The sequence below is a fragment of the Galleria mellonella genome, unplaced genomic scaffold (assembly GCF_026898425.1).
Source record: "Galleria mellonella isolate WM207_F2 unplaced genomic scaffold, CSIRO_AGI_GalMel_v1 utg312, whole genome shotgun sequence".
Classification (NCBI taxonomy): Eukaryota; Metazoa; Arthropoda; class Insecta; order Lepidoptera; family Pyralidae; genus Galleria; species Galleria mellonella.
In genome coordinates, this window is record NW_026442074.1 from 3,060,969 (window position 1) to 3,074,048 (window position 13,080).

Genomic DNA, 13,080 nt, shown 5'->3' on the forward strand with positions numbered 1-13,080 from the left:
TTACAATAAGTTAGTTATTTGTTATTTAACTACCAAAATATTCTCTATAAATAATTTATATGGTAAAATAACGTTTGCCGAGTCAGTTAGTACTATATATATATATATAATAAATACCCATATTCAACAGTGGACAGTTAACGGCTGATATGATACAATATAATAAATAAATAAAATTTAACGCCTTAAAACATAACCAATCACTATCTATCGTTTTTAGCGATAAGGCTGCCCATTGTTTTCTCACTGTAATTATTTCTTGTAATTGTTTGTATCTATAATAAGTTTACTCTTGTAATCTTTTGGAGGAAACAATAAAGAATATCTATCTATTAAATTTGGTATATGCGTACTGTAAGGGATGGAGAGACATAGGCTATTTTAATACTTTTTAATGAACATACCCCCCCCCCCCCCACTCACGCGAAAGAAGTGACAGGTAAAAGCTAGTTATCAGATAATAATAATAATATTTTACTTGCCACGAGCGGAACGAAGTACCAGGCTAACATAACAACACCAGACATAAGAGAAAGTGTATAAAATAGTATAAAGTACAAAGTATGAAAGATAATTACTCTGTTATGACTATCTTGCATCTTATCTACAATGCATTGTAATTGTAGAGTATATTGCCACGTACAGAAAGTGATGAAGGCGCAATATTGCATCTACTGAGCAAAATGTCGCAATTCAGCACATTTATTTTGTTTTGACTTTTATTTCCATTTGTTTAGTAATTCCAAACATTGTTATATAAAACTAGCAAAACCAATCTTACATATATAATATATATACTACATATCTGTCACGCCTGTCTCCCATTAGTGTAGGCAGAAACATTAGAACGCCAAATGCTTGGAATCAAACAGACCTTTTTCGCTTCCTTTGCATTTATCAATCTTTTCATACATGCTAGCCTGTTACGACTACTTTTAATTTAGCCCTTCTTCAGCGCATCGCGTATTTGGTCGACATACGTCCGTCTCGGGCGGCCTCTACCGACATCTCCATTGATTCGTGCTCGATAAATCTCTTTCGTAATTCTTCTTTTATCCAAATGATTAAACTAACGCAAGATTCTCTTTTTAAAATTTTATCACTACATCATCTTTCAGTCTACACTTCTCTATAATCACATTCAATTTCTTACTCTAATCTTATCTTTTAAATTATCAATTTTACTAATATAATAAAATAAATAGACAATGTCTGTACGTAGGAGATCATCATCATCATCATTTCAGCCATTATCCTTCCACTGCTGGGAGATATTTATGATTCGTCTGTCTGTTTATTTGTATGTTTGTTCCGGCATGACGCATAAACTACTGCACCAAATTGCATCGTCCTGATACGACAACTAGAAGTGAACTGTTTCATTGGTTTTCCTACGTCTGTAATTCACGGGGACGAAGGAGCAGACAAAAAGTTGGTAAAGAAAAAAATTAAAGAGGAAAGTCCCATTCGTGTTTCTATCATGAAGCAGTTTGCATGGCTGTGTTTTGGTTTGAAGGGTGGGATATGGCGTGAATTTACAGGGTAGAGGAATAACACCCGAGTCCTCAGGAATAGCAACGCATGGGGGGGTATCATAGCCGAAACAGTATACTCTGTTATGTCCATGGGTACAGCACATGTCTATAGGCGACGGTTACCACTTTCCATCAGGTGGGCCGTCAGCTTGTTTACCATTATAAGTTGTATAAAAAAAAGATTTTTTTTTGTTTGGTATACCAAACTTATGGACAAACTTAAAAAGTACTTGATTGATTTAAAAAATACATTCACATATAAAAAGTTACATTTGTCAGCGAGCAATATGTGCAATATTTTATTATTTGGAAAATAATTAAAGATTGTGCCCCACCAAAAAAAAAAAAGAACAAAAATTGTAACAAAATTAGTTATATTGATATAAAAACTAAACTACTGAAATTATTTTTTCAATTAAATTTCTATAGGATCAATCTGTAACATATCTTTCCAGATAAAAAAGAATTTTCCACATGGGTTTAGAACAGAGTTATGAGGTAACAAACATAACAAAAATGCAATAAAATTTAGAACTTCCTTCTTTTTGAAGATAATTGAAAACGTGCAAATAATAACAATAAAAATTTCTTTAATAAAGGTAACCAGGGCACAGAAAATTTTAACAATATTTAGCAAAGTCAGGGCTGGTTAACTAACAGTTTTGGAAACATATACACAGTAATACGCACCGAACAGTTTCTCCCCCTCGTTGAGGACCTTTGCGAAGCCGAAGTCTGTGATCTTGACGTTGAGCTGGTCGTCCAGCAAGATGTTCTCTGGCTTCAGGTCGCGGTGCACTATCGACTTGCTCTGCACGTAACGGACTCCTTCTAGAACTTGCCTGGAACACAACAAGTATACTGAGTACACAATAAGTATTTGGTATACTGTGACTAATATATCATAATATAGTAATAATGATGTGTTCTTAACACATCTTGTTTGTATAAATATTTCTTCAAGACAAATACCCAGCAGGACTGGCAGAGAGAGCTAGCATATATCTCCCTCTGACCAGACACTTGGGAATATATTTTTATTTGTGACTTAACTATACAATATGTCCTTAGTATAATATCGAAGTATGGTCCAGGCGTAGAATAGGCCACCTCTTTCTTTCCTGTGGATGTCGTATGAGGCGACTAAGGGAACTTAATAGTTGAAGGATGAGCAACAGCGTCCCTCTTAAAATATCACCAAAATCTAAACAACTTGTAACCAACGGGTTGCCAACCAGACTGTTAAACGTGCCAACTTGTGGCAAAACCCCCCTTTATGGGGGCGGCTGATATGGGATGGTATATTTTTAGTAGATTTTTTATTATTATTTCCAGATAGAATTTTAAATATTTTATACTTTATTATCAAAGTTATTGTTACAAATAAGGGCCAATAAATAGTATTATCTAAATGTGACAATGACAAATTGTATAATTGAGGTCGTAAAATCGAAAGGAGTAAACACTGAGAATTGTTAAATTTTATTAATAGGTCGTCTAAATATTATATATACACACATGTGAATATATATTATCTCAAATAAATTATAATAACACGAAATAAATTCTTTTAAATTTGAAATTAAAAATAAATCTATTTAATATTAATGAGTTCAATTTATAGAAATCCACGTACATAGAGAACACATTACCCACTTCAAATATTATTAAAGATTTATTTATAACACATTGTAATAAATTAATAATAACTCAACACACTCGAATATTTTCTTGTCATCCGAGGCGAAATCTTGGTACTTTCCGACGCGGAAAACGCATAGAGCCATTTTGGAATAAATCCTTGTTTTGTAAACTTAACAAATAAACAGAGAAATAACGTGAAAATACAAATACACACAAACTTTGACAGTACAAAGTACTAGGAGCTTATGCGAGTGCAAGAGTATGCCCACTACTGACTTGAGACTAAGGTGGCCGGACATATGCGAACTGATTTGTCCGAGGCGGATAATGCACGAATCCATTATCTTCTGTCCTACTCATTTACAAACAATTAATTAGGTTCATATGTACAATATAATTATAACTATTTACTTTTACTATATTTGATCATATAACATTCATTACGTTAAAGCGATGTACTTTAGATTATTCTGACTAACCGAAGTGCAATATGTGTAAAACAAATGTAAATCGCATATAAAAAAACGTCATTACACTTGTTCATTTATAAATATTTATCTATATTAATATTTTAAAGATGAAAAAATTGGATTGTTTGTTTGTAATGGAAACATTCAGAAACTACTCAATCGATTTTAAAAAAAAATTCACCTAATGAAAACTACATTAGTAACGAGTAACAGACTCGTCCGTACTCTGATTTTCTCGATATTTTTTGGTATGGAGTTTTGGTTGTTGTAAATTCTAACCAAATTCTGAAAAATTCTCTTTGAAACCGAACTGTACGTGACGATTTAAGTGTGAGAAGATGAATTCCTTGTCGATGGAGAGCGGTATGATAAACGGTGGCTGTGGGCATCATTTCAAACAATCCTCAGAACATATTCCGCTATACAAGTGGTAGAACACAAAAAGGAAGGCAAGTCTCGCCTTAGACTTAAGGACTCGATACCGCCTGTCATTTTGGAAAATTTAAATACAGGGTAAAATAAAAATAATTATTTAGCAACCTTCTGAGGGAGTGTTCTCCTAGTAAAACTGAACATTTTGACCAAAGAAACATGGGTCTAAATACGAAAAAGATTATTGAGTCTCCCATACAAATACGAGTAAGACGCACCTAGCAGTTAATATGGAAAGTGTAATTTACATATTTAGCTTGTGACTTCTAGACCTTCGTTATTTTTCTCTTGACCTGCTTTTTGAACATATAGATAGGCATTTCCTTAATTAAAAACGACTACGACAATTAGATGCGCATGTTTGTCAAGGATTTCGCATTTTATTACAGTTTTTATAAAATTACTATTATCAAATTGTAAGGACATTTTTTGTTATAACACAGGGGGCAAACGAGCATGCGGCTCCCCTGATGGTAAGTCACTACTGCCGCCCATGATCACCCACAACACCAAGGGCATTGTAGGTGTGCTGCAGACCTTTTAAAAAGGAGTATGCTCTTTTCTTGAAGGTTATAATGTATAGGTTCGGAAATACTGCTGCTGGAAGTTCATTCCAAAGAGACATATCGCGATTTTACTAATTCTGAACTTTCTACATTTAGTCTAAGAGCCCGTGACTGCTTGACCTTCATTATTTTATACAAGCTGAAGTTTCGAAGTACACGCTTCCAACTTAGGAACAACTAGTTACTATGAAGTTTGGGACATCGTGGTTTTGGCCAACATCAAATAGCAAAAGTGTATAAAATACCAACTTAACTTCATCGAATAATAAAACGTGCTTTTCTTTATATAATATATTCTTCAGAACAACATTACAAATCACATTATCCATTGCTGAGTACTTACTATAGTGGCAACTCTTGCCAGAGACCTTTGAATTACAATAATTTATAACCATATTTAAATTACGCTTCCCTCTTTTCATTTAAGAATTTTCTCTTATCGGTGCAACTAACTCATGCCAGCCAGCTCTATTCAAGGCCATATCCTTGACCTCCCTATACGATATGACACCTAATGTTTCCTTTATCTGTTCCATGTACTTATTTGTCGGTCTTTCCCTTCCTCTTTTGCCCTCTACTTTTCCTTCTACTATGCACTTTAAAAAATCGTCAAGTCGTATAAGGTGGCCCAGCAATTTGCTTTTTCTAATCTCTATTGTTTTTATTAATGTTCTTTTATTATTATTATTTATTTACGTTATAGTATAAAAGTCCAATTTCATACATGTTACTTAGGTAAATATTAAAAGAGGTTTCCTTAGTAGCCAAACAGTAACCAGAGGGAGACTGTACAAAAGTCGATTGCTTGGGTACCTCTGTCCCATTCGTGTTTCAACCGTGTAGCAGCTGTTTGCATGCCTGTGTTTCGGTTTGAAGGGTGGGATATGGCGTGAATTTACTGGGTACAGAGGAATAACACCTGAGTCCTCAGGAATGGCAACGCATGGGAGGTATCATGAGCGAAACAGTACACTCTGTTATGTACATGGTACTGCTCATGTCTATAGGCGACGGTTACCACTTTCCATCAGGTGGGCCGTCAGCTTGTTTGCCATTCTAAGTTGAATAAAAAAAAGTTTCGACAATTCTGCCTCTAGCCAAACAAATATATGTAGGATATATGTACAATTATAGATTTCTTAAACATATATAAAAGATCACATTGTAAATAGTTTTAAAAAGAAGTTAAAAGTATATGTTGAAGAAAAAATAACATATCTCCTAGCAGAAATGATGTCAAGTTTTACTAAATAAGAGAACAATGTAATGTTCTTTATAACATCAATCAATACATATAATAAAAGCGTAACTAATCGCTGTCTGTACATGACAGATAAATAAGAAAAATTGTAATATTATTAGCTTTATGAACGCAATAGAACCCAAAACAATTTTTAGAATTTTTGTCTGTTTGTCTGTACGTTTGTGCACGTTAATCTCAAAAACGGTTTAAATGCTGTTTTCGCTAATACGTTAGGGTTTGCTCCACTTAACATTTAGTGTTTGTTTTATTTGAATCGGTTCATAAATAAAAAAGTTATATCAATCTAAAGAATCACATATAAAATGCTATAAAATAACCGATCAGTTAAATTAGCTGAAACTTTATGAAGGTATTAGGTATGTAATTATTATTTAAGTATATAATTCATAAAGGGTTCCAATGGGAATGATATACGGGAACCACATAGAAGCGGGCAACGCTGCGGCAAACTGCTAGTTTGAATTTAAAATCGATTTGTTTATGAATGAGTAGTGTGAAGGATACTACAAGTGGGATATTCGCTAGTTTCAGACTAATAGGAATGTGTGAATGAGACAGACAGAGGACAAAAAGAAAAAGAGCTATTCTGGCGGCAAGATGACTACGGCGACGGAGCGGTAAAGGATTTTTTCATAAAAGAAACCAAATAATACCGTTGAACAATTTTTTTTTTACGACCCCTGATCCCACAGGGTAGCTGTAGGCGCGAGCGCGAGGCAGTATAGGTACATCCGAGTAAGTGCGTAGGTAGTTTTTTTTTTGATGGTTGAAAATGGAATGGTAACCCCGCCTGCGTTAACAGGATACGCTGGCGGAGCACCAGTGAAGGGTGATAGATGAGAATGAAAACAGATCAGTTAGCCCATCATGATGAATTCATCAGGAATTAACCATGATAGTTTCCAGGGGGAACCGCGTGGAGGTCGACCTGGTTGGGTATATTACTAGCAATGGGATTTTTAGTTTCCATTATTAACAATCCCTTTCCCCCTAGTGCGTAGCTAGTTTCTCTAATATTTCAAACAATTATCGTTTGAAATTACATCTCTCGTTAAGTATGATACCCGAGTCATTATCGTAAGTACAGTGCTAATCATTATTACATATTTCGACATAAAAGAATCTTGTATTTCCTAAAAATTACAAACATATCTGAGTTCATGCCGTTGATCACGTACACCGTGGCACGGTCATGGAAAATTCATACATTTGACTAGTAAGATTTTAAACGCACCTTTAATATTATTATACAAATATTAATATATATGTCATTGTAAATATTTGAAAACGCAGAATCGTGTTCTACAAGTAGAATCAATATAGTTTTTTTTACAAAAAAAAAAGAACAGCGGCATCTAGTGTCGTTTAGTTACGGCCCAGAAGTCAGTTAGTCCAGTCTTGCTAATATAATAAAATTGTAACTGGTCGATGTCTGCACATTGGGGATGTATTTAAGAAAACTTGATATGAGGGGTTTTATTAAGAGCAATAGAGATCAAAACAATTTTTTTTAGAAAGTTTTGTCTGTCTGTCTATATGTTTGTTACGGCATTATACAAAAACTACTATTCCTGTAGGTCTAACTTAAAATCTGATGTATGTTTAATCCAGATACACTTTTAATGAAGTTACTTGAAATGGCCTATTTCATTGGTTTTCCTACTTCTGACATCCACGTGGACGAAGTAGCGAGCAAAATGCTAGTTAAAAATAAAATGACAGCAATTTTCAAAATATAAACTAAACAATTTGGATCGTTAAACTTTAAAAAGACTTCAAAAAGAAGGAGGTTCTGAATTGCTATTTTTTATGTTTGTTACCTCATAACTCCATCAGTTCTAAACCGATTTGGATTATTTTTATCTGAAAGGATATAATTATAAATTGGTTCCATACAGATTTTATCAAAATAGGTTAAATAGTTTAGGTTTCAGATCAAATGAAATGGTTTTGTGATAATTGAAATTGGGTTTTTTTTTTTTTTTTGTGGGAAACAATCTTTTATTGGATTTGATCTTTAATTGATTTTCACATGTCATATATGCATATATGCAGATTTATGTTTATCTTTAATTTACATACCAGTGGAGTTACTCTTGAAATAAATTCCAATAAATTTATATTAAAATTAAAACGTTATACACTCTCGAATTGAAACACTGGTATGGTTGGCGTCATAATGGTTCCATATTGTTCTGATAGATACATATTAGTGCAATTTGCCAATGCAAACTATTGCAAACCGATCCCAATTTTAACTTTATTCCTAATTGTTGTTTTATGAGTGCAGTACAAAATTTACATTGGTTAAAGATTGAATTGATATCGATGTTAGATTCATGATCACGCCTGCAGTGAGTAATTAAGACGCTGTTACTGATAACGTAAACGATTGCAGTGCACTGGTGAAGAAAATAAACAGCCTAATTTAATTATCAGTGCAATTAATATTTGTTTTTATGTTTCATGCATTACCATATATTAATAATTATGTTTAAATGCTTTATCAATTGAGTTGTTTAAATATTTGGCTATTTAATTAATCAATAATTAGTAATACCGCATTCGAGTATTCTTACACTTCCCTATTGTTGACTGGGAGAGAATGCTTTTAGCATTAAGTCCGTCATGTACATATATATGTACTAATAACTAAATAAATAATTTACTATTAAGACAGGCCATACTTGGTAATAAGTAAAGAAGTCCGTGTCAATGTGTTTCACAAAAAAAATCTACTTCAAATGCAGCAAAATCAAGAATTTTGATTTAAAAACTAAACTATTGGACAAATTTTGATAAAATTTTTATGGGACCAATGTATAAGTACATCCTTGCAGATATAAAAAAAAAAAAAACAGTTTATAACTGACAGACTTAGGGAGGGCAATGGATTATTAGTAATGCGGACAGCCAGTTCCATTGTTAGTAATATACTTTGTCAGGTCGATCTCCACGTGGTCCCCCCTGGGCACTATCGTGCTGAATTCCAGGTGTATTCATCATGATGGGCTAACTGACTTGCCTGTTCATTTTCACTTATCATTCCTCACTGGTGCCCCGTTAACGTATACCGTTAGCGCAGGCGGGGTTACCATTCCATTACCATCCATTAAAAAAAAAACTGACGGACTTATGAGGTAACAAACATAACGAATATACAAAAATACAACCGAATTGAGAACCTTCTTTTTTTTAAGTCGGTCGAGAAAGTTTCGATATGATTTGCCACAAAGGGGACTTTGTACAAAAAAAAACATCTACATGGGTAGCAAGCAGGTAGTGTTTCTATTGTCAATCGGCCCTGCTTGCATGGCTGCGGATCAATTTGAAGAGTGGGTTCGAATCGTGAAATTGCAAGGTAGAGAGGTATAACACCTTAGTTCGTAATAATGGCTGGTGCTGGCAACAAAATGTATTTTATAAAAAAAAATGTTTTAACTAATGACGGCATCTATTGTCTAAGACACTAGAAAAATATAGAAAAATAAAAGAATATAGAAAAATGTTATGATTTGATTTCTTAAAAATAAATTAACATTAATACTCATTGACATAATATCATAGTATTCAGTAATTTAATACATATCATCATAGTCGTAGAATACTGACGGATCTGACAAATATTACATATAAAGATCCCTCAGTATTCTACGGCTATGACGATATTACCAAAGGGAGACTTTGTACCAAAGTAGTTTGCTTGTATCTCTGTCCCATTCGTGTTTTAACCGTGAAGCAGTTGTGTTTGTATGTCTGTGATATGGCGTGAATTTACAGGGTACAGAGGAATAACACCTGAGTCCTCAGGAATGGCAACGCATGGGGGGTATCATGGGTGAAACAGTATACTCTGTTATGTCCATGGTACTGCTCATGTCTATAGGCGACGGTTAACACTTTCCTTCAGATGGGCCGTCAGCTTGTTTACCATTCTTCGTCTAATAAAAAATAATATGCCCTACATTTACTACTTCAGCTTATCGATAATTTCGGGCTATATCTATCACTTTAGTTATTTTGTGAATATCCTCAGTTAGAATTCTATCAGGCAGTGAAACTTCAAGCTAAGCTTTTTATTAATTAGAATTTGAAGCTTCCATACGTCATCCTACTACTATATTCGAATAAATATAAGTTTGTGAGGATGGGTGGATGTTTTATTACTCTTTCACGCAAAAACTACAGAATGGATTTGATACACGGATAGATCCTAACTTAGTACATAGGATACTTTGTATAGATATTCACGCGGGCACACACTGACAATTATTTACTGTATTTTAAAATCATACAGTAAGTAATTCTTGTCAATATATCTTTCCATGAAATCATTCATCACTCATATCGGATATTATGAAATAAGTTGTTTTTTTGTGCGTATGACTATAAAATTCGACGAAGAAGATTCGTAACCCGCAAGCCTGTGATATAATTTCAATTTATATTTGGGCTCTTTGTTCCCTAATATTACGAGTATAATGAACAACAAACACGATAAATTTCGTGACATTTTCAATTAAGTATGACTACATTTATTTTTAAATTTATGAGTTGCTGTCTAAAAAATATTAATTAATATGACAGTTCAATTGGAAAACGCATATAGAGTGTAAAGGTTCATCTATCTATACATACATCTCTTGCTTCTTAGACAGATATTTTATATGCATAACACAGTAACTTTTTCTCCTTCCTCAGAAATTTTATAGAAAGATGTAATGTAAAATACACGTTAACTGTCCACTGTTGAACATAGGCCTCCCCCACACGGGGGGATTTGCCACGTTTGGCAAACGGATTAGCAACCGCAGCTAGACTTTGGTGATGTTTTAAGAGGGTCGCTGCTGCCCATCCCTCAACCACTAAGCTCCCTTATTCGCCTCTTACGACACCCACGAGAAAGAAAGTGGTGGCCCATTCTATGCCGGGACCACAAGACATATGTACATAATGCATAATTGATAAGTGTATTCTTACCTCATAATATATCTGGTCTTTTTCTCGGAGAGTGTAACAACAGACGTTAAGTAGTCGAACAGTTCTCCGTTTTTACATAGCTCAAACACCAGAAATATGAATGTCTCTGATTCAAACACATCTTGGAGTTCGACTGGAAAAAAAAATAAATGATGTACTCGTAGTCAAATTATTCTATTACAACTATTACAAAAAACAATCAACCCATCACACTGTTTATAATTACTCTTCTCAATACTAAGGTTGCCTGGAAGGGATCACTCCTAGCGATTAGGTTCATTTGCTCATTGTTTTCTCAGTGTAATCGTTTCTTGCAATTGTTTTTATTTATAATTAGTTTACTAATTAAGTATTTATCTTTCTTGTATGCTTTGTATGCACGCAATTCAGCGTGGCCAGATTGAGTATATTTTTTTCAATTTTGGCTTAAAAAAATGTATGTTCGCGAAATTTTGGAGGAATTAAATTCCTGGAGAAAAGTAAAATGGGTTTGGAGAAATTAGGTAATTTTTTTAGTATACATACATTGAGTAATAGTTTGTAAACTCTATAATATCATCACGCTACGATCAATAGAAGGAAAGCAGTGAAGGGAAATGTTGGGAAAACGAGAGAAGTTACTCCATTTTTAAACTTCCGGCGCGTGTGTAGCCTTAATGGCCACGTTTAAAATGTAAAAATATCCACCCGTGCGAAGCTGAGACGGGCCGCTAGTATCTAAATAAAGGAAACAGATCAGAGGATGGAATAAGAGAAGGAGAGGATAAGATAAGCTAAAAGCTCAATATTATCTGTGCATTTACTCAAAATCTCCATAACAACTCACTCACTAATGTAAGGATGACCGGCCACCATCCGCAGTATGTGTATCTCTTGCCGCGTCGCGTCCCGCATCGTGTGTGTGTCCACGCCATCCTGAGACTCTTGACTGAGGTCGATAATTTTGGCCGCGTACTCCCGACCAGTTTCCTTTTCTATACACCTTCTTACTGTTGAACTCACTCCTCTGTTAAAATAAAGCTCATTAAATACTTACTGAAAATTAATTTGTTCGTTTGTAAACTTTACCAGAGGGAGACTTTGTACAAAAGTCGTTTGCTTGGGTACCTCTATTCCATTCATGTTTGAACCGTGAAGCAATTATGTTTGCATGGTTGTGTTTCGGTTTAAAAGCTGGGATATGGCAGTGAATTTACAGGTTACAGAAGAATAACACCTGAGTTCTCAGGAATGGCACCGCTAATGGTACTGCTCATGTCTATAGGCGACAGTTACCACTTTCATCAGGTGGGCCGTCAGCTTGTTTGCCATTCTAAATTGTATAAAAAAAACTTAGCGTCTTAACGGTTTAACCAATCACTATGGAATTTGGTATACACGTACTATATAGAATGGAGAAGAACATAGGCTTAAATAGAAGAAACAAGAAATAAGTAGGTACAATTAGGTATCTTAAACTACAAAAAAGTATCTAGCCATTAAAACTATCGCCAACGAGGCATTAAACAATGTGCACACAGTCAGTCTCGCGCTCACGTCACAGCCTCTTATGATTAAGGGTCTCGAATTGATCCCGAAACTAGTTGAGCTTTCTCGATCTATTTTTACATAAGTTAAACTAGTAGTTATTACATTAAAATACATTAAATTATGTGCGAACAGCTTAAAAAAGAGGGAAAGGCATTGTTGGTAATGAGATTTATCGACTCCATTGATAATTGAGCAATATAACCCCCCTCAGGTTGACCACCTAGCAGTTCCCATCATCAGCCTACGTGTTGAATTTCACAATTCTTGTTCGGAATTCGTCACGATAGGCTTATTGGCCTGCTTTCATTTTCACCTATCATCCCTCACTAGTGCCCTGCCAGCGTATACCAACAGTACGGCGGGATTACCATCCCATTATCACCCATTAAAAACAAACAGTCTTATATGGTAATTCAGTGCGAGGATTATTATTTACACAGTAAGTTAAATCAGTTTGGAGGAACAATTTGATGGTATTGTATTTTTTTTTTTCATAATTCTTGGGCGTTGAGAAGTTTAGGTACTTTTTTTGTCAGTACTTGTTGGCAAAATGTAGTTAAACCGACACAAGTTTGAGATTAGATAAACGAAATCAAAATAATTTGGCGAAAAAATATTTTCCATTTAGGTAAAATAAAAAAAAATAGCATCGATCAATC

The 13,080-nt window shown here is 34.3% G+C and overlaps 1 protein-coding gene across 3 annotated transcripts in view; it reads right to left on the bottom strand.

Moving 5' to 3' along the window:
* The window catches only part of LOC113515041 (phosphorylase b kinase gamma catalytic chain, liver/testis isoform), a 33,118-nt gene that overhangs the window by 11,835 nt on the left and 8,203 nt on the right, over nucleotides 1-13,080 (bottom strand). For 2 of the 3 annotated variants that reach the window (XM_026899173.3, XM_026899170.3), the window contains exons 2-4: nucleotides 11,722-11,897; nucleotides 10,892-11,024; nucleotides 2,226-2,377 (exon numbers count right to left, since the gene is read on the bottom strand). In XM_026899173.3, the coding sequence (XP_026754974.2) occupies nucleotides 2,226-2,377; nucleotides 10,892-11,024; nucleotides 11,722-11,897 (461 nt within the window). Of the gene's footprint in view, nucleotides 1-2,225; nucleotides 2,378-10,891; nucleotides 11,025-11,717; nucleotides 11,898-13,080 lie in introns of all 3 variants that reach the window. The other variant, XM_031908450.2, reaches the window with a different exon arrangement.